Genomic DNA, 26,895 nt, shown 5'->3' on the forward strand with positions numbered 1-26,895 from the left:
CCTAGGCTGATGCACAAAGTGCTGAGCCTGGCACCCTGCTGAAAGGAGAAACCCAAGTTTATGGGAAATGCCAAATCTTTCCTGTGCTAGTTCCCTGATAACAGGACAAGGGTGATCCACACGACATAGTTCTTAAAGTAGTTGTTTCATTCTCCTGTAAATAGCAGTCTTCACAGATTAGAGAACGAGTATGTATTTTATCGCTAGAACTGGAGTAGTAATAAGGAAAAAGTGTGGTAGAAAACAAGATAAGCACATTTGTATTTTCTTGGGGGGAGGAGGTATTTGTCTTGCTCACTCTGAAGGATCATGTGTTGCTCACTCTTTAGGGAGGAGCCCATGGACGTAATAATTCACACTACAGCGGGCACTTAATGTTTGAATGTCTGCCTGTCAGTTGTGTAGTCAGGATGCAGAAATGATTCAGCGTGAATTTCAGCTGAGGAACCTCAGTCTAGGAACTTGCGTTCTGTGTTTTGTAGAGAACCCTTTGCAGAAAGTGTGGATTGTGTTCAGATTTTTTTTCCTTCCAGATTCTAAATGAAGAATAATTTTGAGGAGTCCATAGAGGTTTCTGGGTGCCTTCCATATGGAATGCTATTAATCAGTTCCTGATTAATTAGTCCTCAGTAGTTACTTTTATTGCCTTATTTTGAGCCATTTAAAACCTTGAGAATTTTCTGTTATATTTTGCAGTCATCCTCGTTCAGCAGCATCACTGATTCTACCATGTCCCTAAATATCATCACTGTCACACTCAACATGGGTAAGAGGATGAGCAGTGTTTTTTTATGATAAATTTCAAGTGATACTGATGTATTTTGTCATGGTGTAGTAGCCTTTGGAGCACATAGAAAGTTCCTTGATTTGAAAGAACTCCAGCTGAACTAAAGGGAATGGCAGCTGGGAGTTGCTGACTGTTGACTGTGCCTGAGTTCCTAGTCCCGTACTGGATAATTGGGAGCTGTTTGCACAAGCAGATCAGTTTTCTTCCCAAAAAGCCCAGGGAAGGAGCTGGAAATGCGGATCCAGGATTTGGAGTTCTGCTTTTATTTCTAGGAATGGTAAGGGGTCAGATATCGCCCTTCTGTTCTTGCTCCTAACACTGAAGGTTTGCATTTCTGCAGCTCACAAGTTTCGTTGTTTAGCCAGGTAGAAAAGTGCAGGACTGTCAGTTCAGCACCCTTCAGTAGCACCAAATTTTTCCTTCCTCTCTGAGGTGTGGAAAAACATTGCCTGATGCTGATCAGCTGCCTAATTCCTAGGTGTAGACACATCTTTTCAATGTTGCTTCTCTTGCTAATTTTTTGAATGTAACTTTTCACTTTTTGTCTTGTAAGAAAAAATGATGGGTTTAGCACCTTTTCCCTGAACATGCAAGAAAAAATGATGGGTTTAGCAACCTTCCCCTGAACATGCCAGGCAGAATTATCCCAGTAGGGCAAACTGAGGTATTGTAAACCAAATGCAGCCCAGCTGTTGTGTTGAGAGAAAGCAATGAACTGATTTTTCAGGACTGAAGTAACCTGGTGTTAGCTCTTCACTACTGTTTCAGTCACCTTGTTTGCTTTTCTTCCCCCCATCCTCCCCTTTTTGCCTGTATAGAAAAGTATAACTTCCTGGGAATCAGCATTGTAGGACAAAGCAATGACCGGGGTGATGGTGGCATATACATTGGCTCTATTATGAAAGGAGGGGCTGTGGCAGCAGACGGCCGAATTGAACCAGGAGACATGCTTCTGCAGGTTGGTCTGTGTCCAGAAATATGTGCTGCTCTCTTGTACGTTGGTGGCTTCAGCTCTGTCATCCCACCATGGGTTTAGTTAACCAGAATTCATCCATGCTCAGAGAAATGTGTCGCAAAGACTGTTCCCACTTAAATGTATAAATCTTAGCGAACCCTGTTGGATAGTTGATGTTCTCTGAGAAGCAACATCTGAGAAGCAGATGATTCTGCTGTGAAGCACCTGCTCAAGGGAATGGAAACAGTTAGAAGGCAAATAAATTTGGAAACAAATAACTAGCATGTCTTTAGGGTTCCTGTTGCTAAGCCTGACCTCTGCTTTTTGCAACCTTTCAGGTGAATGATGTCAATTTTGAGAACATGAGCAATGACGATGCAGTACGGGTTTTACGGGAAATAGTCTCCAAGCCAGGGTGAGCATATTACAAAATCTCTCGCTACTTATACTCCGTACACAGTTATTGGTGTTGGGCAAACCTCACAAATCAATGTTTTGATCTGAATAAGCAGCCAATGTGACTGCTGATTTCAACTCTGAACTTCTCAGTGTAAGTGATGGGTAGATGAAACTGGTTTCAATGTGCCAGCCAAAACCAACACAAAATGGGAGTTGTCTGGTTTCAGTAGCACCATTTGTTTATATGATGAGAGTTTTAATGTCTCAGGAGCTGATCATTTGACAGATTTCACCCGTAGCGCTCATGATACATGGAAAAACAGAAACTGATCTGATACTGGTCTGTGCTGACAATCCTTTGACAAGCATCTCAAAAGCCTTCTCAGAATGTACCTGACAACTCTCTGATGGGACTAAGTTTGTTTGAGAGAATTCACTGTGGTAGTCACAACTTCTTTGGGAGAGTTGAGAGTCACCCCTACCTGTTTTCTCTATTCCTAGACCTATCAGCCTAACGGTAGCCAAATGTTGGGACCCTACTCCCAGGAGTTATTTCACCATCCCCAGGGGTGAGTACATATTTATGCTCCGTGCTGAGTTCCTGTGGAGCCAGGAAGCTCTAGAACATTTTGCAGCAATTTTAGCATCTGATTTCCTTTTCCTGCAAGTTCCTTGCTTCTAATTTGAAGTTTGGATATGTTGTTTGGTTGCTTTTTGTGTTAGGAAGCAGAGGTTTAAGATATGCTTTCTGAGACTGCTGTGGCCACTGAATACATGGGAGTTTTTGTTTTGATTCATGTGGCTTTGGGTCAAGCTCTTAAACTTTTGGTGTCTGTATCCGTCTGAACTTAACCTTTTTATTGATAGAAGTTTTAGAGGAAAAATATACTTAGGTGTTAAAAAGCCTCATTTTGTCATGCATGCACTTGTAAGAAAGAATATAAATGGAGTATTTTCAAAATTTGAGGCAAACAACATTGTCTAATATGCATAAACACTCTTGAAAATTATCTAATTGGAAAGTTCTGATTTAATAAATAGTTCAGGAGTTGCAAAAGATCTGTGCTCATGTGACAAACACAGCTGCCTCCTGCTGGTGAGTGCTGTGCTCAAGATCCTGAAGCCAGCTTGTTACCACTCCTGAGATGCTGTGGATAGCATAATCTATTGAAAGAGTACAACAGACTCCTGCAGACTACAGGAACTCCCTTGGTGAAGTCTTCAGGAAAACCAGCATCAACAAAAGAAAAACCCACAAATCACATATTTCAGATTTGCTACAGGGCGAGCTTGTGTTTCACTTGGCCCTTTGTTTATTGAAGATATACCCATTGTGACCCAAGGCAAATAAGCTAAACTGGTTGCATTAACGTGTGGGATATGTTGAGGAAATACTCGCCATAAGCAGAGCTTGTTTATCATTTCTGGTTTTAAGAATTATCTTACAAGGCAATGGAACAACAGCTACTGTAATTTAGAAGAAAAGTAATCCAGGATAAGGGGAAAATTCAGTTCTGTTCTCAGCTTTAAAAATGTCTTGCTTTGTGGATGTTCTTAAGGTCTGGGTGTAATTTTCATTCCTCTCTGATTCCAGTCTCTTTGAATGCTCTTTTCTATTTATTTTGCAAGATTATTCTAGCCCTGGCAAATTTCATTATGGCTCCTGAAAACACTGAGAGAGGAATTCCATGATGCCTTATTTCTGCACAAACAGAGCTCTGAAGTTACCATTCTATTTCACTTACAACAGAAAATTCTCTGAGTGGTTATTTTGGGTCCAAAGCTCTTAGAAGTAGGCAGAGACCTTCTTGTCTGCTGGGGCAGAACACTTGGTAGTGTTTCACATCATAGCAAAATGAGAATCTCTCACCGTGCAGAATAACAGTGAAATATTATGAGTGGACTGATAGCTTCTTTCCTACAAGTAAAAATATTTCCTGCATGTAAAAATACAGCAGTTGCAGGAGCATAGCGTGGTTGTGTCCTGGGAGGCTGGTGCAGCAATTCCTAGGTGAAACTTCCACTGCTGTCAAGATGTTTTCTGTTCCCTTCAGCTGGGGCTGTCTCTGTTGTGAGAACTGAATGGCAAGGACTTGGGCTCTCAAAAAGCATTTGCTCTTACTAGGATTGTGCTGCTTAGTGCAAATCTGATTCAATTTGCCTTTTTTCCCCTGTTTTGCAGCTGAACCAGTGAGGCCAATTGACCCTGCAGCGTGGATCTCTCATACCACAGCCATGACGGGAGCGTACCCCCGTTACGGTATGAGCCCCTCCATGAGCATCACCACATCTACCAGCTCCTCACTAACAAGCTCAATTCCCGATTCGGAAAGTAAGTCACACTGCGGCCAGCACAGGGCAGGCGTCTTCTGCTCGGGGCCAGCAGTGCAGAGCTGTGTGCAAAAACGACCCCAGCCACGAGCACGATGAAAACGACAGCCGTCACAGAACTCTTGAATGCTTTTTTTTTTTTACATTTGTAATTCCTAAGGGGAGCATAAAGCCTTTTTCGAAAGGTCAGAAGTTAATGCAGTGGTGTTTTGCCAGGGTTTACGTGCAGGGCAAGGTGGCTTCTGGTCCCTTTTAAAGTTACAAGTCAGGCCTCCAACTTTACCCCCTCAGAGGAATGTGAGGGCTTCCTCCTTGCATTGGGCTGCTTTTTTAGAAATTGAAATCATTCGCTTCAGATGAATGTCACTGGATAACGATGTTAGTGTATCATTTAGGAAGTCTTAAGTGATATTTGCATAGCCTTCTTTTATGCTTTTATACTTTTAGGATTTAATGAACAGAGAAAAAGCAAATGTCCCATGTGAAATTAAGGTTAGAGTTCAGCCTTCTCTCCTGGTTTGTCTATCTGTGGCAGCCTCCAAAATAGTCATACCCATGTAACCAACAAGTTGTCATGACTCCTTATCTTGGAAACTCCTGTTTAAAGAATATAAACTCTTCCTTTCTTTTACTTTTCCTTTGCTTTCTGATATGAATGTGGGATAAAAGGTAGCATTTGGTTTGAAATGCATGGCACCAAGGCAAGGCGAATAGATGAGGATCACACATCCCTGAGAAAACTGTCCACTGAAATCCTAGTTCATATTTAAGTGTATGTGTTAAGTGTTCGTACTTAAAACAGCTTTTAAGCTTTGTTACTTGACAGGAAAGCACTGAGGCACTTTATACCTCAATAATATGTGTTAGTTTCCTGTAATATTAATATGGAAGAGTTTATCTAGAGATGCAGCCTTTCTATCAGATTTTTCATCTCTAGCAAGGAAATTTGTTTTATTTATAGATACATGCAAAACTTGAAGTGGCCTTAAACTTCCCAGGAGATTATCTCATTTGTGGAATAAAGCTCATTCAGTATGCGTTCACTGAAAGCCATCTAAATAGTTGTGTGTTTATCAAGGAAGGGATACTTGAGTGTTTGCCAGATCTGGAGTCTAAACCAGGAAGACTGATTTTTTCAGTTGGTAAGATTTTTGCCAGAGAGAAAGGGAGGGTATCATTAAAAAGAACAAAAACCAAACCAAACCAAACGAAAAACAACAACCCTCTGAATACTTTAAAGACCAGTGTGGTATGGATGGTTAGGGACAGAACCTTTCCTGGACAAAGGCATGGCTGAAGCATGAAAGTTGCATTTGCAGGCCCCAGTTAAGTCCTAACAGAGTACATAAGTGTCTGCCTCTTTTTCTCTTACTCTCTCTGTTATTTTACAAGTGGATTGTTCCTGGGATTGTGCCTCACCATGAACTGAAAAGGGGGTTATCCTTTCTGTAGGTGTAGTAGCAGTTCCTCAGTTCCTCTTCAGGCAGTAGGCAGCACCACTGGAGGGAAAATACATCTGCAGTAGAAAGCAAGTGAACCACGTAGATGATGACTGCTTTATCTTGAGATGTGTTTTCAGCCTTACAGGTACTAAAGATTGCTGGAATCAAATGTATCTACTGACTGCTGTCAAACAAGAGCCTGTTACTCTATTTACATTCCTCTTGAAATATTCCTGTATCGTGTGCCTTGGTATATAGTAATGGGATTGGGAAGTATGGAATGTAGACACCCTCTCAATCATACTTCTAAAATAAAGGTTATTTGGGAGCAGAACCATGTTTCTGGAGACAGCTTCTCATTTCTATGTCAGTGACTTTCCCGAATGCAAAAAATCGGGGAGTACCCATGAGCTTTACTGTGACCTGTTTAACACTGCTGGCCTCAGTTCAGTCCTGTGAACCCCTCTGAGCACAGCAGGCAACACCTCAGGGCCCTAAGTACAGGGAGCACCTGTCCCCTGAACCTCCTTGCCAGGAAAAACAAAGCTGGGGAAGAAGGGAGGAAGAGAGAAAGAGAGAGAGAAAGAGGCTGTGCATTTACATCTCGGAGAGCCTTGTGCATGATGGGGCTTTCTCACTTCTCAAGTTCTAGTCCAAGATCCTCTATTTCAGTTCCTCTGAGGCTAGAGTCACTGGTATTAGAAGCGAATTTAGTGTCTGTTCTACAGAATCTGGCTGTAGAAGTGGAAGCAGTGAATTAATGGAATTGTCTTAGACAAAGCTGTTTCCTTGTTTTAAGTCCTGTGAATGCCTGCTGTTTTACTCTGTTTATATAGCAAGGCCAGGACTGGGTAATTCTAAATGGATTGAATAACTCCGCTTTTCTTCTGATTAGCATTCCTTTGTTCTCTGTCCTCTGGATCAAAAGTGAAATTCCGATATCTGAAGCATTTGCACAGCCACCATCACGTCAGTGCTAGTTATTAAAGTATCCAAGATTTTGGGGCCATACAAATCACCACCACACAGTAGGAATTACTCTGTTAACTCTTTTCTCAGGCATATTCCTTCAAAAACAGGGATAACCGAGCCAAGGCAGACTGAGTTTTTTCACAGTAATTATTGCCTTAAGAAGCATCTTGTTCTCCAGCAGTGTTCTGGCTGATGCAGGAGAATGTTGTCTCACAGTGGTTTGTGAGTGTTGGACTTGGTACGCTGCTCAGGGCAAGCCCTGGTCCTTGTTTGCTCTGCTAAAGATAGAACTTTCCAGCCCCAGTTCTGCTACTGCAGGATCCGTTCCTGCAAAGAAGTGCTGTTCCTTTCCAGGAGATTAACTTCAAGTGCTGCAGCGTTCTTTGAAAGTCCTGCTGTTTTGAATGAAGCCCACTGACGTTGTTGGGAAGTGTTCTGTTTCTCTTGCATGGACTTTGAAGCCACAACCCCAAATTCCTTAAACTATTTCTGCTTAATGGTGTTCAGCCCGAGGTGCTGTGAATTTCCTGGGGCCTTTTGGTTTGGGCAGATGTGTGCCCAAAGTGGGAAGTCCCCACTTGAATAAGGATACAAACCAGGGGTGCTGCTGCACGTGGTAGGACTGCATTTTCCTGGAGCATACACCTCTTTTCTTAACAGGATCTGCCAATGGGAAAAGATGCCACTTCAAATCAGTAACCAAAGCCCTGAGAGAGAGTTCTGTAGTAGATCTGCCCCCCCTGGAAGGAGTCTGTGCTGTTCCTCTGATTTTCACTGTAGCCAGGCCCACAGTTGACTGACAAAGTTCAGACCAAAGTGGGTACATTTTTAGATGCATCCAAGAAATTTTCACATTTGGACAGCAGCTAGCAGGCTAGAAAATATTGATGAGTATTTGGCTAGTGTTGTTTGTATGCAGTTCACAGGTTTTCAAGAAAAAAAAAAGATTTATTGCTCCCCACATACTTGAATATTGATTGAATATTGATTTTTTTTTTCCAAATGAACATGTTGCTTTTTGCCACTAACCAAACTAACTTAAAGCAAAAGCAAAATGTTAGTGTTTGTTCACTTGATAAGTATTGAAACTGCATGCATGGATGGCATGGGGTATTTTCATGCATATTAGCAGTGCACGCACTGAAGGAAGCATTTTCAGTTTTCATTGTTTCATGCTTGTACTTGTTATCAATATTTTGACTTGCTGGAAAAGAGCAAACTTGGTTCCCTTGTGCTTTTGAAAGGTGGGTGATACGGGGAGCTGGGAGAAGGGAGGGAAGAAGGGCTCTGGAGTCCTGTTGGAGGGTTTGAACTGCAAACACAGAGCACAAAAGCTGGATATGAATTTGCTAGGACCGAGAAGATGGGAGCAGGAAGGCGGGCTGAGTGCTGTATCCAGTGATAACAGGATATCTTACTGTGTATAGAAAGGGTGATGGAATTCCACATGTTTAGCACAAGGCTGGTAAACTCTTAGAGCCAGAATCACTCCCCTGAGCTTTCATTATTAGATGTCAGTTTGTCTCCATGTATGGTAGAAAGGAGCTTCTAAAGCAACTAGACTCCTAAGTCTAGTTTTAGTATAAAAATTGCTCAGGAAATTATGAAGCCTCTGGTAAGTCAGCTCTGCCCATAAGAATGTGTGAAATAAGAATGGAGCTGTGACAGCTGCTGAGGCACTGGGGAGCAGCATTTTATTTATTTATTTTTAAGTGTTGTTCCAAAAAAATGCAGGGCAAAGTAATGCTTCTGCTGGGCTAAGGGACTTCGTAGATCACAAGGCTGCCATCATCAGAATCCTGGAAAGTTTTATTTATTTATTTTTTAAAGAAACCTCTAGCCTAATCTTGATGATGGAAGCTTTCTTTTTTAATGTCAATCCTCCCCAATTGCGCTGATGTCCAGACCTTAAAAAGACAAGTGGAGGCTGATATCCATGATGAAGACATGGTCATCATCTTTCTCCATGCAGAAGGGCATCATTCCTGACAATTCAGTCTCTGAAACACTGGTAAAAGCTGTAATTTATGCCATTGATAGGGGTGCATTTGGGAACCTTTGTGTTTTTGCATCTGTTGGTGAAGCTGTATCTTGAAATGTTTCATCCAGGCTGGGAACTGAGAAGTTCTTTTCAAACCGTTCATTTCAAAGAAGCGTGTAACCTTTTTGCTTCTAGAATTAGAAGAATCTCCCTTAACTGTGAAGAGTGACATGGCTACTATTGTCAAGGTTATGCAGCTACCAGACTCAGGCCTTGAAATCCGGGACAGGATGTGGTTAAAAATTACCATCTCCAACGCAGTGATAGGTAAGCAGATCAAGGGGATGCTGGGGATAAAAAAAAAAAAAAAAAGGCTTTTTAGAAGTCAGATGCAGAAACTATACAACCTTTTATTTTATTTTTTTTTAAATCCTGTTATGATCTGGATTTTAATCCTGCTTATGAGTGAATTAGGTAATGTGAAGGTTACAATTCAATAAAGATTAACTTGGTTTTGGATGTTCCCGGGTCTCCTCTTCCTTTCTCTCATTTTAGGAGCAGATGTGGTTGACTGGCTTTACACGCATGTGGAAGGCTTCAAAGACCGACGGGAGGCTAGAAAATATGCCAGCAGCATGTTAAAACACGGCTACCTCAGGCACACTGTGAACAAAATCACCTTCTCGGAGCAGTGCTATTATGTCTTTGGAGACCTCTGTGGCAGTAAGTTCACCATCTGTGAAGGGCAAAGCTGCGGGTGTGTTGTCTCTTCTGTGCTCTCAGGGTGCACAGAGGAGTCCTACAGGATCTCACAAGTGAACGTTTCAGAACAAGCCATTATTCGGAAGCTGCATGACAAGTGGTTGACATTTCCTGCTAGGCCGGCAGTTAGGCCATTTGAAAAATGATGGACTCATCGAATAGCACGTTGCACTGGGGCTCAAGGAAGCTGACTTTATTTCTGGTGATGCCAGCCTCCTGCTTGTCAGTCACACTCAGTTTCTGATCTGTAAAGCAGGGATCATTGCTCCCTGACTTACAGAAATGCTACAAAGGTACCTTGGTGCTCAGTGGTGAATATTAATGTCTGTTCCTACCATGTGTGATATCGTGAGTGAACTCTGGAGACTGAGCCCCTCGTAGGCACCCTAAGTGCTGTGTAAGCCATTAGTAACATTCAGGAATCAGCTGCTAGGGAGGAGCACAGCTTTCACCTTCTGTTTTGTTTTTGTTTTTTTTTTCCCAGATATGGCTGCACTGAACCTCAACAATGGTTCCAGCGGAGCCTCAGATCAAGATACCCTCGCTCCACTTCCACATCCTGCTGCTCCCTGGCCGTTAGGCCAAGGATACCCGTATCAGTATCCTCTGCCCCCTCCGTGTTTCCCACCAGCATACCAAGACCCAGGCTTTAGCTATGGTAGTGGCAGTGCAGGGAGCCAGCAAAGTGAAGGTAAGCTGGTTAATCGGGTGTATATTTCTGCGGCTGCCATTATCCCTGACCATTTGCTTGACTTCCTTAGTATCCTTTGTGTTCCAGTCTTGTGGTTCTGTGCGCTACTTGCATGGATTTGGTGTGACTGCACTTAATCGAAAGCGTTTGTGTGTGTGATGGGGTGGGTTAGCCTTTCAGCTCTGTATTCAAGCTGCCAGCTGTGTTTTAAGTGAGTCAGTGCTGCATCCTCTTTGTAGTTGTGCTGTAGTTCTGGACCCCATGCAAAGTGCCAACTGGGAGCAACCAACCTTAAGGACTCAATTGTCCACCCTGTTAAATTAAAACAAAAATACAAGTTTTGACCCTATTTAGAGGTTGGAGCCACTACCAGCAGTGGGGGCTGCAGCTGCTTGGTATCGCTAGAAATTAGGCCACTGGGTTGCGGATGGAACAGGGATTAGAACCGTAGTGCTCTTGGCTTTTTGTTAAAGCTCAGTATAATCATTCCTTTTGCTTGTGTGAGACAAGTGTCAGGTGGCCAGCCAGCAGGTTTACAGGGCTGAAACACTGCTCACAGGGAGGAGAGTCTATTTTAGAATACATGATAGGGGAAAAAAAGATAATACTGCATGGATTAAAAACCTGACCTCCTCCTTTCCTGCTGTAGGTTCGTTTTGTCATTCATTTTTAAACCTTAGTAAGTAAAAATTACGTATTTTATGGCTGTACAGACAAGGCCCTACTGCTTTCTGTTTTTGTGCTTTTTTAATCACTTCCAAAGTGAATTTTGCTTTTGGAAATGCTGCCAGTAAAGAAAAGGTGAGGATTCCCTGCATTTTTATGATAAACAACCAGTAAACTTGGATGCATCTTCATCCTGTTTATCACAGCCAGTTAGATTTTGCAAAATTGCACGGAAGGATTTCAGAACAGGAACTCGCTCATCAGATTTTAACACTACGGCTTCTCACCTTATCTCAAAATAAGTGTCTGCGAGGGTGCTCGCAGTGGTATCCAGAGATTTTAGAACTGCAAGCTGATTGTGCTGGAAAGAATGTGGGCATTTGTTTTATTTTGGCAGCTGGTTCTGTGGGTAGCAGGCCATTAGATCTCTGCCCCAGGAATAGGAAAGGTATGGTATTTTATCCATGCAGCACGTGTTACTGGCAGAGAGCCTTACAAAAGACAGCAAGAGTGTTTCACTTTGAAGAGTTCCAACTCTTTCCCTGTTCTTCATTTGGAAACTACACTGCTGTGTTGTTTCTTGTTTTGTAACCGTTATTCCCTTGTTTTGTTCTGAGCAAGCATTAGACTGAAGGATTCATAGAGGAATGGCTGACTCTAGGGGATTGGTAAGCTTCAAACGCCTCCATGATAATAATGACTTCACAGCATGACCATTTAGACTCTTGTGACCCAAATGTTTAGCTGTATTTTTTTCTTTTCTTTTCTTTTGAATTGTCTTGGACGCTCAGCCTGTCTCGATGCACAGTAGCCCAGTAGTGTGACATTAGCATATCAAGCTGCCTGCCCCCTGTGTGACTGTGCTGCAGCAGCCACAGAGAGAATGGCATCAGATAGCTCGCTGTCAGCTGAAATGGGAAAATCCCATCACCGGTCTCTTCACTGCCCTTCATAAAAATAAATGAAGCCTAGCTCCTAATTTATTAGTCTGATGTCATCAGTCTGGATTGGACATATCTGCCAGTGTCCTTCCAGTGCGGGTTTACTCAAAGACATTTGAGCATTGTCCAGATGTTTCAGGCAGGTACAAAGAGCTTTGGGACACAAGATCGCACTGGTCACTCTCAGTGTAGAGTTAGAATTGGGTTTCACGTGTTCTCTCTGTTATGTGCTGAATTCACCTGGTGAATGAGGGTGCTGCTCCAGAGCCCAGAAAATGCCACGTTTCTGAGATGAATGCAGTGCCTTTGGTGATAATTCCAGACAAAAGATGAAGATTTGGGTCAAGGGACAGAACAAGGTGTTTTGGGAAGCTGGGGGGGAAGATCTAGCAAAGTGTTCAAGGTTCTGTTCTAATTTAGGTTGCTGCTTATTTCATCTGACTCTGCTGGTGGTACCCAGGGCTTAGGGTATTTAGAAAGTCACAGGCAGGCTTGCTGCTGGAACAGCACTCATGTGAGGACCGGCTCCTCTGCAAAAGGTCACTGCTGTCACCACAGTGTTTAGGACAAGGTCACATCCCTGGTCAGGTAGGAGCTCACTGTGTGGAAGGATAGTGAGAGATCATCAGGTTACAGTCTGAAGAGATGGAAGAAGTAGTAAAGATGGATTTGGTCAAGCTCCAGGTTGTTGCCATGAAATGAAGGCTGAGGCAGCTCGAGTCTCTTGGTTTAGGGGCTGGAGCGATGGCTGGAATTTGTATCTGGCAGTAACAGAAGGAAGGCTGATGGCAGTGTGTTGGGGCAGTGCTGAGCACAGCTTTGCTAGGCACCTCAAATGCAGATTTTTAAAATTCATTTTAAATTCGCCCTCCAAGACAGGCCAGTCCCCAGATGCCAAGAAGGTGATGTTAGATTGACTTTAGAATCAAGAACTAGAAGGATTTCTTGATTCTAGAAGGATTTCTTGATTCTTCTGTGACAGGCTTTAAAGGCATGTCAGGGAGAGAGTGAACCTTAGCATAACCAGAAGATAACAGCTATGCTGCTGGTTCTCAGACTGTTGTAGTAGAGATGGTTTCTCTCTTCTTTCTGTTTGCCTGCCCTAAGCATCAGCTGTGGCAGACAGAAGGTCGTGAACATCTGTAGTTCAGGGTTGGAGCAGCTCTGAATCATTCTGCTTCTCCTGTTTCAGTGGCCCTAGAGACTTGGTGGCTCATCCAGAGTCAAAAGCTGGTCCCGTATTCCACAGGTTGGGGATCCTTGCTGGCAAGAAAGCAATCTTGCACTAGGGGCTTTGGCTTAAGTCATTACTCGGTTCCAAAGGGCAGAAACTTAATGAGATATTATGTAGGGTTCTTTGTTCTGTTTTTAAAAGAATGATTAACTTGGGAACATCTCCTGCCATCTATCCTATCCCTGATGGTAACAGAGCATGACCTTCAACTTTCACGTAAAATCAGTTCCACAGTTCAGTGAACTCAGTTTATGTACCAGCAGCAGTCCTCTGGTTTTCTGAGTTGGTTTAGTGGCCTCTGCTGGGAATATCCTGCATGGTACTGATTCGTTCCATAAATAACTGGTTTTGAAGAGCTCTCCAACAACAAAGCACTGTAGTGATGGATTTTAGAAGGATCTGTCTACTGAGACCAACAAAAGGACATCTGGTGGCCTCAGGTGATTTAGCCTTGAGTGAGCATCTGCCCGGTGTGACCATACAGGAGAAGCCAAAAGGAGTTTCCTTTAGAAAAATGTCTGCCAACAGAAGATAGCAAAGGCGCAGACAGTCATAATTAGCTTGAACTTTGTTTGCTTATGAGTCAGAACCCAAATGCCTGCTCCTTCCTTCCATTTTTGCTGTTGCCCTCTCAGGCAGCGAGGCAGTGGAGCAGGTGCCTTCAGCCCCTAGGTGTAAGCCAGCTGCTGCTTTCACTGTGCGAGCTCTGAAGGTGTCTCCGTGTCCCTGTGCATGGCACAACCTCGTCAGCTTCATTCCACCATTTGTCACCGCGAAATGCCATGAGCCACCGACAGCACGTTCAGGCCTGGTTGTGTCAGCATTGTCGCCATTCCAGCGGTCGTACCCGGATCCCTGGGTGCTGTGGGAGGAGCTGGTGCTGGAGCGGGCAGTGAAACGGAGCTAACTCTGCTTTTCTCTCTGTCCTTTCCTCCCCGCCTCGCGGGCTTTAGGAAGCAAAAGCAGCGGCTCGAACCGAAGCAACAGCGAGAACAGCAGGAGAGCTCTTGGCAGGGAGAAGGACCGCAAGTCGGCGGGCAGCGGCAGCGAGTCTGACCACACCGCCCGCAGCGGGGGTGGCGCCAGCGTCGTGCGTCGCGAGCGGCCCGTCAGCCAGCTCAGCCACCGGAGCCACGTCTCCGCCACCCACAGCGAGAGAAGCCACCACAGCCATCATTCGTACGGGCCTCCGGGAGTGCCACCCCTCTACAACCTCCCCAAGCTGGGCTCCAAAGTCTACGGGACGAGCGGCCCCCCCGGAGGGCCCCCGGTGAGAGAACTGAGCTCCGTGCCTCCGGAGCTGACGGGGAGCCGGCAGTCCTTCCAGAAGGCTATGGGCAACCCTTGTGAATTCTTCGTCGACATCATGTGAGAGAGGAAGTGCCTTCAGACTCTGCTCGGGGGAGGGCCGGGGTGGGTTGTTTTGGGGTGCGGGTGGGAAATCTGGTCGTTGCCGAATGCTCACCAGAAGAAACTCGGCTGTCTTGCATGTCACGCCTTCCTGGTTTGCAATTGTGTGTTGCAGAAAAACCGACAAAACAAACAAACAAACAAAAAACAACAACAAAAAAAAAGAGACAGAAACGATGAACAAAAAAAACCTCCTGGGATTGCTAAATATCAGCAAACTGATGGCATCTTTTTTTTTTTTTTTATCCTTTTATTTTTCTTTCTTCCCCTCTTGTTTTTGATTGTGGTTGGCTGGTGTATATTCACATCTTAATGAGCTTTGGTAACTGTGGCACCTACTTTCAGTGCAATTAGTGTATCTTTTTGGCTGATTCAAGGACTATTATTTCACATAACTCCTGGATTCCCAGTAATGCATAGTAGCACTTTTATTTTCCTCTGCTTTTTGCCCTACAAGGAAAAAAAAAAAAGAGATTGTTGGCTGGTATCTGTGATACTGCCTCGTAACGCTGTTTCCTGGATGCATCAGCCAGCGAGCTCAGCAGCCGTGGCACCTGCGAGTGTACAGACAACACGTGCTTGGAAAGGAGCAGGCTCAAACCAGTTCCCAGCAGAAAGCAAAGTTGTGACTACCTTCTTCTACTGATTAGGGAGTGCAAATCGATCTTCGTTTTTTTTCTTTAGGTATTATCCTGTCCAGGAAGTGGTGGAGTCTTGCTGCTGTTATGTGTTCCTCGTGCAAAACGTGTAGTGTTATTTCATTTGGTATCACGGTAGTGACTTTGTAGCTGCAGTCTGTTCCTGGGCATTTCCGTCACATCCCTGCTGACAGACATGTCTGTTCTTTCTGGTTATAACACGCACTTGCTTACTGGTTTTACAAGTTGTTCCCACAGAAATAGGATGATTGCTGCTATGCAATTGTTAGTGTAGCTGCAGCTATTCCCTACTGAAGGGAGATTTATCCCGTTCTATCAGAGACAGAGGTAAATCCTGGCTCCCACTGGGACGTGGCTGTTCATCTCGATCACCTCTTTTTCCATTCCTCATTTCTGAGCAGTATCTTCCTCTTTTTTTCCCCAGCTTAATCTCTGCTTTGAAATAGAAACCCGGATATACCAAATCCCAACTGCAGTGTGGCACAAAGGAAAATGTTCTAAGCAAAGCTGGGGGCTAGTTGTCAGCAGAGAGGCCAGAGGGTGTTTGGAGAGCAGCTCATAAATGGTACAATGAGTACACCATACACCTGACACGGAGTGGGACCTGAGCTAAAACTCCTGCTGGGGAGCTTTAACTTTGCTGCTGTGTATCCCCAAGATTTCATGACTGTGCATTCTTCGCTCTTAGGCTACGGACACTTCGTAAGTGTGTTCAGGAACCTTCTCTGATGTTTAAGAAGCTTTTTAAAAAGTATCTGAATGAGGAGATGGGAAGAGCACACCCACACTCACTTAGGGGGGCTCATGTAATGGGAAATGGGTGTTAATCTGCAGTCACTCAGTGGCATTTGACCATGGGGCCATGCCTCAGTTAAATCCTTTGTTAGCTACCTGTTTCTGGCAGGCTTTAGGACAGGTGCTTTAAAATCAGTCTTTACTGTATATAAGCATTTTCCTCACTGATAAGAAGCTTTTTGTTACGTTCCATGCTTTATGGGTAGTGTGACTACCCAAGATGAATGTTAAAAGAGAACGTGGCTTTCTCACTAAATACATGTAGTTCACGTTCCTTTGTCACCTTGAAAAATTGCTCTTCAAATGCCATTTTTATATTGTTCATTCTGATAGATTTTTTTGTCACTACTTCTTTTCTTACGACAGCTCTGTGTGTAAACACATCCCTTATACAGAAGTCAAGTAACATTTACAAATGTCTGTGCTAATCAGAGACTTAAGTCTCACTTTCAAAAGGGAGCTAGGCAGTTAGGAAGCTGTGTCACTCAGAGTAGGTACCCAAATTACTGGGCTTCTGAACTACCTGAGTGCTTTTGGACTGCTTTCTTTCCAAAAATCTCCCCCAAACCCGTATAACATTTCTGACAGTGGTGCTTTCTTCATAATCTATCTGATGGGCTAGTGTAGATTGCAGACTTGGTGATGACTTGTTCAAAAGAATGGCACTACCTGAAGCTTGACTGTGCAAGAGAATCCTTTCCTTTCCTTTCCTTTCCTCCTCCCAGCAACACAGCAAAGACACTAACTAAATGGAGAAAACCATTTTGAAAGATCGACATTGGAAGCAATGAAATAAATCAGGGTAAAAAAAAAATCTGTACTTCTGCTATGTCTCCAGGAGACACTGCGAAGGAGTCTGTGACTTTCCTGACAATCACTAGTGGTTCTACTTTTAAATCAATTTTAACTTTCCTGGTCTCTTATATATTATGGTTTTTCTGGCCCGCTTTGTCTTAAGGCAGAACTTGCAGGGCCAGAGGAAAAGACTCTCATTGTAATAAGATAATTCCAAAAGGGATAAAAACGGGGGGCTGAGCTTTTGCCCATGGAAGAAACATGTTTAATTTCCTCATGTTTTTTCAGGAGTTGCAGTTTACACACTCGCTGTGTTTTGTTTTTTTTTTTGTCTTGTTGTTGTGCTGTTGGCAGAAACTGTTCTGTGTCTTGCTGGTCTTGGCTGCGCTGTTGAACTGCCCGTGTTAAATACTTCTGTGTTTGTGGGTAACTCTGGAACAAGGCTGACAGTCCGGAACATAGGTGTGGGGAAGCATTCGTCTGCTGAGGAAACGAGGCTGCTAAATCCGCCTGAGTTAGCTTCACCCGAGCCCAGGCATCCATTTCAGGCAAATAGGAATTGCTCCGAGCGTACTGCCAGGTCTGCGAGTTGCTTGATGCTGCAGAGTGCGTAGAGCCTGCTATTGACAGAGCGGTAGGAGAATGTAAATGACCATGTTGTGAACAGTGCAATACATAGTGGCCACTGCGTGGAAAAAAAAATTAAAAAAAAATCTTAAGTGTGTCCCCCCGTAGCGTACAGTAGAGGGGCTGGCTTGACTTCATGGAAAGTTGGGCCTGAACCATTGCTAGCACTTAATTTTCACAAGTGAATGAAGACGGAAGATGTCCCGAATCCCACCCTTGGCTTTTGCTGCATGTGCATTTCTCTTTGTAATAGCGAGGGGCTGGGGCCGATCTGTGCAAGTTTCTCCTGCTGGGTACAGTACAAGGTGCAGAAAGAAGTGCTGCTGGTGCCGAGGAAGCTACTTGCAGTAGGAAGTACTGTGCCAGGTGGAGGAAATTGTGGAGGCTGCAGTCCCACGGAACTGTCTTTTTCTCTTATCAGGGCCTGAAATTTGTCTCTGATTTTAATTGTCAAGTAACTGGCACTGACTGGGCTCTAGAATGTATGGCCTGCCCTTCCAGCTATACTGAGAAGCAGTGGGTTTGTTACACGGGGTGCTGAGACAACCTCCCGACAGGAGCCTTAAATAGCTGACATTTTTCTGATTCTGCAAATGAGACCTTCAGCATCTGCCCGTGCCCTGCAGCTGGGCTTAATGTTCACGCATACCTGCCGGCGGCTTTTAGCAAGGACTGCCAGGTATGTTTGGAAGATCGGAGAAAACTTTGAGCAAATAGTTTGGGATGACGTCTCCTGTCCAAAGGAGGTAGTATCTGTGGGGGCGATGTACCCACCCGATGTATTAACTCCGAGGAGTAAGGGTTTTTTGGCAAATAGTCTTAAAAGCACTGCTATTGTCTTTTACCTCCCGTTAATAAATTTCCTTTTCAAAGGTAACAGTCCCCTTGACACTTTATCCAAAGGTATATTGGATGGCAAGCAATGATGCACAGACATTGACTTTTGATATTATTTTTGTTCTGTTCAAATGGGCAGTCCCATCGTGAGACTTGACAGCTCATGAGTTGATGTAATTGTTTTTGTTTTGCATTTAACTGGATTGTAATAAGATTGACTTAAAATTATTAATTCTAATCAGTGATTAGAAATACATGTAAAGAATTTTATGTACAGTAGAGGAACAAAGTTACATGATTTTAAATAATGAAAACCCAGACTATCACCTATTCTAGAATTGGTTCTACTCAAAGAGTGACCTCTTACTAGCATGGACTGCACTGTTCCTGTTAAATGTCTATTGCATAATTGAATTCTTTTTTGTAGATATTGTATTAAAACCCAAGTGTCTGTATAGTTAATATATAGCTGCTTATGTGTAAATGCTATTTTAAACACTAAAAAGCTTTTAATTTTATGTGATAACTGCAGTGTATGTCTTCAGTTCTTTGCACTACTTTAATTCAAGAATGAATTACTGGTTCAATCTTACTCTTTTGTTTTTTCTTTCCCCTGCCCTCACTGAAGTTTCGTCCTCTCTGCAGAAGAAGGTTGCTCAGGAGCTAATGATAGGGAGCAGGATTCTGTGTTTTGATGGTGCTTCAGAAGTGCTGACAGTTCAGGATATGACGGGAGCCCTGTAAATGTTCACAGCTAAACTGGGTCACAGCCGATTGAAATGCAGAGGTCTTACTTCTAATGACATCTGACTGGAAATACAAGACCCTGCCATTCATCAGAGGTGCTGTAGCTTTGAGGTAATGACTAATACATCAGTGCAAAAATAATGCTCACTTCATTAATTCCCCCTCCTCTTAATTACCGGGCTTTTCCCTCTCTCAGTTTGGCAGGACTAGGTATGCAGGAAAGGCTGCAGAAAGTTTGTGGAAGTAAAAGCTGGAACAAGTTTTTCTGCCTGCAAACCCAGGAGAGGAATCTGCTGGCAGATCCCAGCAGTGTATTCAGCTGGTTCGTGGGACTATTCCCCTTCTTCAGCACTCTGCACGCAAACTGCAGCAGAGACAAGCTAGGATCGTTAGGACACCTCTTGCAGACTAACTGGTAAAGGTGTATTTACACTGTGGTGTATTTACAGCATAAGGACACTCAGCCTCCCTGTAAAGTCAGAGGGATTCACGTACAAAGAGCCACCACGGCTTGTTGCGAGGCAGACTCCCTCTTTTTAGCTGGTAGAGATCCAGCTGATGGAGAAGATACAAAGAAGGAGACACCTATTACAAATAGCACAATCCTGTAACAGAGATATATAAGAGCCTATGAAATGATCTTGCAGAATTTCCCATATTCTCCTTTCCAAGCCATGTTTGTTTGCATAGGACATCAAATGATCTAGCCAGCATTTTCCCAGTTAGATAAATGTTAAATGATCAGAATTTGCACATGTGCTTGCAGCCTGTTACTGCAGGAGCCTGATGGACTCCAGCTGACCTAGTCTGAATTGCTGCAGGTGACTGGCACTGGCTGAACACTTTAATCAGGTACTTTTCCCTTTTCCTCCTACTCCCCTCAAAAAACAAAAAGAAAAATCAGGCTATTGTGGCTCTAGCTCTGTTGCCAGAAAGAGAAGTGGTAAAGGTAGATCAGTTTTTTCCTTCTTTATCTCTGGAATGGTGATCAAAAGTTACTGCTGCTCTGCTACAAAAAAATCGCAGCACTGAAGTGAGGAATGCTGCTGCGATCCTCAGGTGCTACAAGATGCTTACGAAGACTTGCTGTGGTCTCCAGACACAAGGACTTCCAGTCTCCAGGTCAGATTTTTACTGTCTTTAATAATGCTGAGGAATGGTTTTGTGCAATGTTTCACGTTTTTCAGGTACACCAGGAAAATTTTTTGTGCAGGTAGCCACAGAAATGCAGGACAGCTAGGTTTGCAATGCACCCGTTTATTTTTTTTTTAAAGACTGAAAATATTCTCTGGTTTAGATTCATTTGATTCTTTAATTGAGCTGAATTGATGAGTTAACTTCTAATAACACTTAATGGATAGGTGGAAAAGCTTTATGTCTAAAATGGGGAGTAAAAGAGCAGTGTAGTTGCTTGTCAAAGTAGATGGGGGAAAAAATCCTAGAGAAATTTTACTCTCCTGTTTGGTAATAATATCAATTAATGATAAATTTGTTCCGTTTTCACTTCTCGTGGTTCGCCACCTCTACACTGATGCAATTTATTGCAAATGAATGTAGAATAAAGGTTGTTTAAAGGATACAAAACCCCACCACATACAGCCTTTACTAAAATCCTGGGTTTTACTTTGAAAAAGCACTTTTACTTTGAAAAGCACAAACTAGAATAGTTGCTTAACTTCAGTAACATTAAATTAGCTTTTTAACAATTGCATTAGAGTCCAGTTGCAATTTTGCCAGGTTTATGAACAGGTAGGTATGGTAGCATTGGTTAAAGATGTTAGATGGAGTTGTATCCTTTGCTTTTGAATTGAAGTAGAGATGCTGTGATATGGCACAGTAGAATATCAATGTCTCTACTGCATTGCATTAAAACTTTAGGGAAAATAGCACCAGAGTGAGAGCTGCCGCTTTTCTTGACTTTTCGGAGAAAGAGACTGAGTGGGTAATATTTAATAATTATTGGCTGACAGTTGATAGTGCAGGATATCTATCTAACCACCCCACAGTAACAGGAGAGGTAAAACACAGCAGGCACGCTGAGGAGAGGGCAGGCCTTCCTCTCAGCTGTGTCAGGGTCTGCAGTTCTAAGCTGCTTGTCTGGAGACTTCAGCGTTTGTGGTGATCCCTGAAGCTGCCGAGTCAGCTCTGTCACGCCAAAGGTGCTGCAGCGTTGATTTTGCAATGCCTTGGAGCTGGCAGGGTGGACCTGTAGGCCAGGGGAGTTTGCACACGTACAAGAACAGACAGGAATAACACCTGTATGTGAACCAGTCCTACTGGCCTGTAAAAGGTTTCGGTACAAACGTATTCTCCTAGCAGGAGGAAGGTGAGGCTTTATGCAATTTTCCTGTATTATGAAGTTCTTTATACCCTGTGCATGGAGCAGGAGGTCTAAAAAAGCTCCCTATTATGTGATACTGGCAGATCCTTCATCTATTTCTTGTCTTATGCCCAGGCACTTACGTTGTCTGCAGCTTTGGCACTTGTGTATTTCTGAGGAGCAAGAGAAGGGAAGTGAGGGGCGAGTCCTGCTGTCTTGAGCCTCTGCTCTCACAGGTTTCATTTTCTGGCATGCACACATTTCTGCAACACCTGCATGCCCTGCTTCTGCATTATCTGCACCCTTTTACCACAAGGTTTTGGCCTTGTGTATTTACAGCGTACTCGAAAGCTATCTTACACTTCCCATCACAGGAGACAAACCAGCCCCCGTACTAGGACCAGTGCAGAGCAGTTTTTCCTTTAGAAGTATTTATTTGTCATGTAAAACTATCATTACTACCTGTTCTGGTAAATTTGATACTGAATGGGTAAGCTGCTAGCCGTTCTGGATATGAGAATTCTCCTGCTGTCCAGTGAACTGGGGATGTGCTACATATATGAACAGAAGTTAGGGATATTTCTTATTACTCCAAGTGTTTGACTGACTTTGTCCCCTTTGCAGAATGTCCCCCTGGGTAAGAAATGTTTCTCCCTGGTGATGTGTGTTTTTTGAGATAGGAGGAACTTTTTGCTATGATTTTGGATACTGTGATTTGCACTCCAGTGTGTCTTGTCCTCATTTCCATGTTCTTTGCAAACACATTAATGCCATACAAATGAGTGAATTGGTATTTGAATAGGTAATATACTTTCCATATCACACGTACAGCTGCTCTTACGTCTCAGAATGGTTTCTACAGATTTTGTGACAAAATTCCAAAAGATTTTTTTTTCCATGTTAAACATTACTTAACAGAAATTTAAACATTTATTTTGGAAGGTTTAGCTTTTTGTTTCACAACGACATTAAGATGACTCGTACAATATGAAATTTAAACAGAACCATCTTGTTGAAATATAGACAGCTCCTGTTGAGGCTACAGTGGGTGTCTGGTTTATTGTCTGGTCATTGGGAGTCTCCCTCAGTCTCCTCTTTGATGGAATTCTGGAAATAATTCACGGTATTCAAGTCAGGCTTGAGCAAGATGATGTAGCACTTAGGGATGTAGTAGGTCCCCAGGATACCCAGGGTGAGCATCAGGATGGTGCTGATCTGTGTAACAGCCCTGAGAACTGTCTTCAGGGTGGCAAAAATAGCGACGAAGAAGATCCAGATGATGAAGTAGATGAGGAAGGCAAACGTGATCCCCCTGGCGACGTTGTACTTCTTACCAGGAGTATCCACCATGAAGGTGCAGAGGAAGCAGACGATGGCCAGGCAGCTGTTGTAGCCGTGCATCAAGGCAAAGGCCAGCCAGGACCTGGTGTCACACACCAGCAGAACCTCGCTGCGCAGCGACTTGTAGTCGGACCGCAGGCCGTCAGGGCCCAGGTGGAGGTAGGAGAAACAGAACAAGCACTCGGTGAGGAGGCACAAGGCGACGACGAGCCAGGCCCTCCTCTGCGTCACCCAGGGCAAGAAGGTGGGGGCCCAGCGAGGGAACTCGGTCAGGAGGGTGATCTCGAGGGACTTGGTGAGGAAGGTGGAGAAGCAGGCGTTGAGGCACAGGGCGTAGACAACCTGCTGCGTCGTACAGAGCCTGTCGCTGGGCTTCCCGATGTAGAGGCAGGAGCTGAGGCACAGCAGCGCGAGCGCGGACAAGGCGAGGAGGTTCCGATCGCCTCCAGAAGCCTGCACGACGGGCGTCTCGAGGTTCTTAAAAAAGAGCACCGCTGTCAGGCACGTCAGGCATAGGGTGATGGACGTCAGCGTCAGCAAGGCGACGGTGAGCGGCTCGTTCCAGAAGAGGTACCTCTCGCTGCGGTCGTAACACCGCGTGCTCCGCACGGGAGACCACTGATGCTCCAGGCAGGGGGTGCAGGTGGAGCTGTCTGCAAAGTGGCAGTGAGGAGGTGATGGCCGTGCAGGCGGTCCGGGAGGAAGGCTCAGCTATGCCTACTTCCCCCCTTCCTGAGTGGATCAGATCTCCAAAGCTTGTGATTTTTTCCATCTCCTTTTCTCTCTACTTCCCCACCCTCCCCACAAAAGGATCCACGTATTTCTTGTCTTTGTTTCCTTTCCCCAAGAAGGATCACTGCCTTCCAAAAGACCCCAGAATTTCATCATGTGCTTCTCTACTGGCTAAGACCCCAGAATTTCATCATACCCTTCTCTCCTATACCTCTGAGATAAAACATACACATCCTTACATATTCTCTTTGGGATCAACAGAGGAAGGTCCCACACGGAAGAGCAGAGCAAGGTCAGAACAGAAGGGAGACACAAATTGTGCCCTGGCACTGCTTTGTGGAGGAGGAGCCCACAACTGGCCCTGTTGAGCTCTGTGAGCCTGTGTGACCTCAAGCGGTAGGAAGACATAATACAGGTAAAGCCAGGGCCGTTCGCAGACCTCACCTTTAGAGCTGCAGAAGGTGTTTTCTGGACAGTCTCTGCAGTCGTAGCAGCAGAGGTGGAACCCTTTTATTTGTCTGGTTTGTCCTGGTTTACACTCTCTAAAGCACTCCGATGTAGGCTCCTAAACAAAAGGGTAAATAAGTGTCAGCCAGGCACCTTGAGAAGTATCACATCACCAAACAAATTAAAAGACTTTGGCTCTGCTTTGCTGGTGTCACATCTGTGTTTGAGTCCTAACTGGTGCTGGGAAAACCTTTTTGTAGTTTGGCATAGTGGAGATAGATAGATTACACGTTTGCAGGGAAGCAAGAGTAGCGTGCGGGCTAGGAGCTCCTAGTTAACAGTTCTGATGAAGTGGAAAAAAAAAAAAGTTTATTTAATCTTGTTATTGTTTGTGCTTTTGCCCACCCTCTTTACCTTTTGATCTGCAGTGTGAAAATGGATCTGGGACTTGTTGACGTACAAGGACTTTTCATAGTCTCCCACAGGCAGATGTGTAAAGGTGCCATTTTTCCAGTCCCATAATATAAGCTTGTAGCCAGTGTTTGTGCCGTGGGATTCATCAAACCTGAAACTCTGGCCGTTTACTGTGAACGTGAAGGTATTCATGAAGTGCAGCAGCTGAGGAGAAAATGAAAAATGATAATAGATACCAGCACAGCTGATACTTTTGCTTGGAGTATGATAATGCAGGAACCTAATTGCTGGCTGGTATCGTTGTCCCTTACAGGGGCTGAGATCACAGCTATCAGCCTTCTGGTGAACGTTCCCCCCTCTCTGTCTGGCTGTGTGCAGCTCTGATGGCATAAACTGGATGAAAAACTGGATGAAAAATTGCTCCTCGTCCCCCTGACCCTCACTCACCTGCCACGACCTGATGGTTGCTTTGGGACACCTTTGGTGGGTGCAGCCCAGGGCCCGGTGCAGCGCGTGGGCCACGCTGTGCACTGCAACGTGCACTGGTTGGATTTGGGAACGGCTCAGTATGGGCGAGATGTCGTGCAGAGAGATGTGGTCGCACTGGTTGCAGGCCGTGCCCAGCCCACCAGAGGCCATGCGGTGGTAGGATTCCATGGACTCCTGGCAAAATTCATCCTGCTGGACTGAGGTAAAGAGGTCGGCGACGTATTCCTGGAAGCCAGGGACTGGGCTTGCTTTCATAATGAAGCCTAAAACCGTTCCGATGCTCTGGATGTTTGAGGTGGAGGAAGCTATGTCAGACAACAGCCAGGCTTCCGTGCCAATCCAGACTTTTTTGCTTAGTCCCATGCTGATGCTTTGTTCCAGCAAGGCCTGTGCTGGCTGCGTGTAGGCAAAAAGGACAATGATGTTGACTTTGGTCTTGTTAATGAGCTCTATTGTCTCTTTCAGTTGGATTTTAGCCTTGGGGTCTGTGAGGTCTGTGGGAATTAGCCCCTCGTAAGCAACGCAGATGCTGTAATTTCCAACGATGCGCAAGAAGAGCTCCTGGGCTCCTCGGCCATATTCATCGTTGCTTCCAATGGTGGCAATCCAGTTCCATCCAAACTTGTTGAGCAGCAGGACCACAGCTTCCACCAGCTTCTTGTCACTGGGAACAGTTCGGTAAAATGAGGGGTACAGCTCCTTGTTGCTGAGCTTCTTGCTGCTGGCCCCGTAGCTGACCTGCAGGTTGGAGGATCAGACAACATGAAGCAAAGAGGAAAGCTGAGGAAAGCGTTCCCAGTCCAGATCACTCTTCCCTCTTGCTCGTTCAGTCTCAGTACTCCAGATTTTCAAGAAAGGTGGGTCAGGATTGTGGGAAGGAAGAACTCACCTGAAGGGATGGGTCCATTGTGGCTGAATTTCCCAAGAGATCTCTAAACTGGCCCTGTCGCCTGCCTCTGGTAGTGCTGTCATGCAGGGCTGTCCCCTTCCACTGCCCTTTGTGTCCATCCTCACAGCACCCTTGTCTTTAATGATAACGGTAATTAGCTACTTCCAACGAAGAGTGACCTCACTAGGATTCAGCAATACCTGAACTCAGGGCTAATTTTACCTGCCTGCTAGAGCTCTTTGTTGTGGTAGCTGAGTACTCACAGCCACAGATGTATTTTCCAGAGATCCTCCCAATTTACACTGGGAGCTCTGCTAATTATAATTTTACCTGGATCACAGAGCAGTGAGAGTTACCCCTCTCTTCTCTGGGAAGTGAGACACTGAAATGTGTGTCAGGCAGGCAGTTTATTGACCTACCCAAGATCTCACAGGAAATCTATGGCAAAGGCTTCAATCTGCACTTTTAATGGCCCAGGTTCAAAGGCAGACACTGTTGTTGGATTAGATGATTTCTGAAGGTACCTTCCGACTGAACTATTGTATTCTATTCAATCCCTTCCCCACCAAAAAGAAGAATTCTTGTTTTTACAGAGTCTCTTTACCTGTGGGATCAAGAAAAAGCTGAATAGCTTGGCCGTCACCAGGCAGAGATCTGACTTATGTGGTCCAATGACAGCAGTCACGCGAGGCTGGTAGTTGGTGTAGTTGCACACTACTCCGATGCCTGTAGTGCCATTTCGGGTCAGAAATAGCAAGCTGGGCTGTAAGGCTGCCAGGGGCTCAAAGCAGGTGTCATAAATGTCATAGCCCAGCTTTACTCCCGGCAGAAGTGACGTGGAGTTGTTGATCTGATCAATAGCAAACTTCATCCCGAGGGCCCATATTAGCCCATCTACAAATAACCTGCAAGAAGAGGAGACAGGGAATTACATGATCCACCATTGTTGAGGTGGTCAGCTTGTTCCACATTCTCTGACTTTTTAGCATCCTGTCCGTAGCGTTGGCTCCATCTGAAGTTTGGCTGCATCAAGAAAACATATGAACTTTTTCCATTTCAGAATCAGAAATGGCACGCTGATGGCACAGCACACCTTAGAGCTACTCTTTGGTTCCATCTCGTCCCTGATGTTAGCCTGCAAGACCATCAAGTGCTATCCAAAGGACTACTTCTTCCTCTCCCCAGCCCAAGTGACCAAACTTAACACGTACAAATGAAGCTAATGTTCCTCT

At 44.5% G+C, this 26,895-nt stretch overlaps 2 protein-coding genes across 4 annotated transcripts in view; one reads left to right on the forward strand and one right to left on the reverse strand.

The window, feature by feature from the left end:
- The window catches only part of DVL1 (dishevelled segment polarity protein 1), a 76,449-nt gene extending 57,575 nt beyond the window's left edge, over positions 1-18,874 (forward strand). The window contains exons 7-16 of one of the 3 annotated variants that reach the window (XM_084494958.1): positions 697-766; positions 1,606-1,745; positions 2,081-2,157; positions 2,643-2,710; positions 4,324-4,473; positions 9,063-9,194; positions 9,423-9,590; positions 10,114-10,320; positions 11,608-11,654; positions 14,115-14,247. In XM_084494958.1, coding sequence (XP_084351084.1) covers positions 697-766; positions 1,606-1,745; positions 2,081-2,157; positions 2,643-2,710; positions 4,324-4,473; positions 9,063-9,194; positions 9,423-9,590; positions 10,114-10,320; positions 11,608-11,618 — 1,023 coding nt within the window. In that variant the 3' untranslated portion in view covers positions 11,619-11,654; positions 14,115-14,247. Of the gene's footprint in view, positions 1-696; positions 767-1,605; positions 1,746-2,080; positions 2,158-2,642; positions 2,711-4,323; positions 4,474-9,062; positions 9,195-9,422; positions 9,591-10,113; positions 10,321-11,607; positions 11,655-14,114 lie in introns of all 3 variants that reach the window. The other 2 variants (XM_084494956.1, XM_084494957.1) reach the window with 2 other exon arrangements.
- A 1,280-nt stretch (positions 18,875-20,154) lies between these two features.
- Positions 20,155-26,895, reverse strand: TAS1R3 (taste 1 receptor member 3). The gene is made up of 5 exons (XM_084494955.1): positions 26,268-26,895; positions 24,733-25,512; positions 24,286-24,489; positions 23,869-23,989; positions 20,155-23,345 (listed from the first exon to the last, which is right to left on the reverse strand). Exons 1-5 carry the CDS (start codon positions 26,532-26,534, stop codon positions 22,420-22,422), a joined length of 2,298 nt encoding a protein of 765 aa, XP_084351081.1. The 5' UTR covers positions 26,535-26,895; the 3' UTR covers positions 20,155-22,419.

Source organism: Aythya ferina (genome assembly GCF_964211825.1).
Source record: "Aythya ferina genome assembly, chromosome: 21".
Taxonomy (NCBI): Eukaryota; Metazoa; Chordata; class Aves; order Anseriformes; family Anatidae; genus Aythya; species Aythya ferina.

Bases quoted from the DNA above. Each gene is read 5' to 3' on its own strand.
- TAS1R3 (XM_084494955.1), bottom strand. From the start codon at position 26,534: ATGAAGTTTGCTATTGATCAGATCAACAACTCCACGTCACTTCTGCCG. The intron at 25,513-26,267 runs GTAAAGAGACTC...TCCAACCTGCAG, and splicing joins GCTTTTTCTTGATCCCACAG to GTCAGCTACGGGGCCAGCAG. The intron at 23,346-23,868 runs GTGAGGTCTGCG...GCCACTTTGCAG, and splicing joins CACCTTCTGCAGCTCTAAAG to ACAGCTCCACCTGCACCCCC.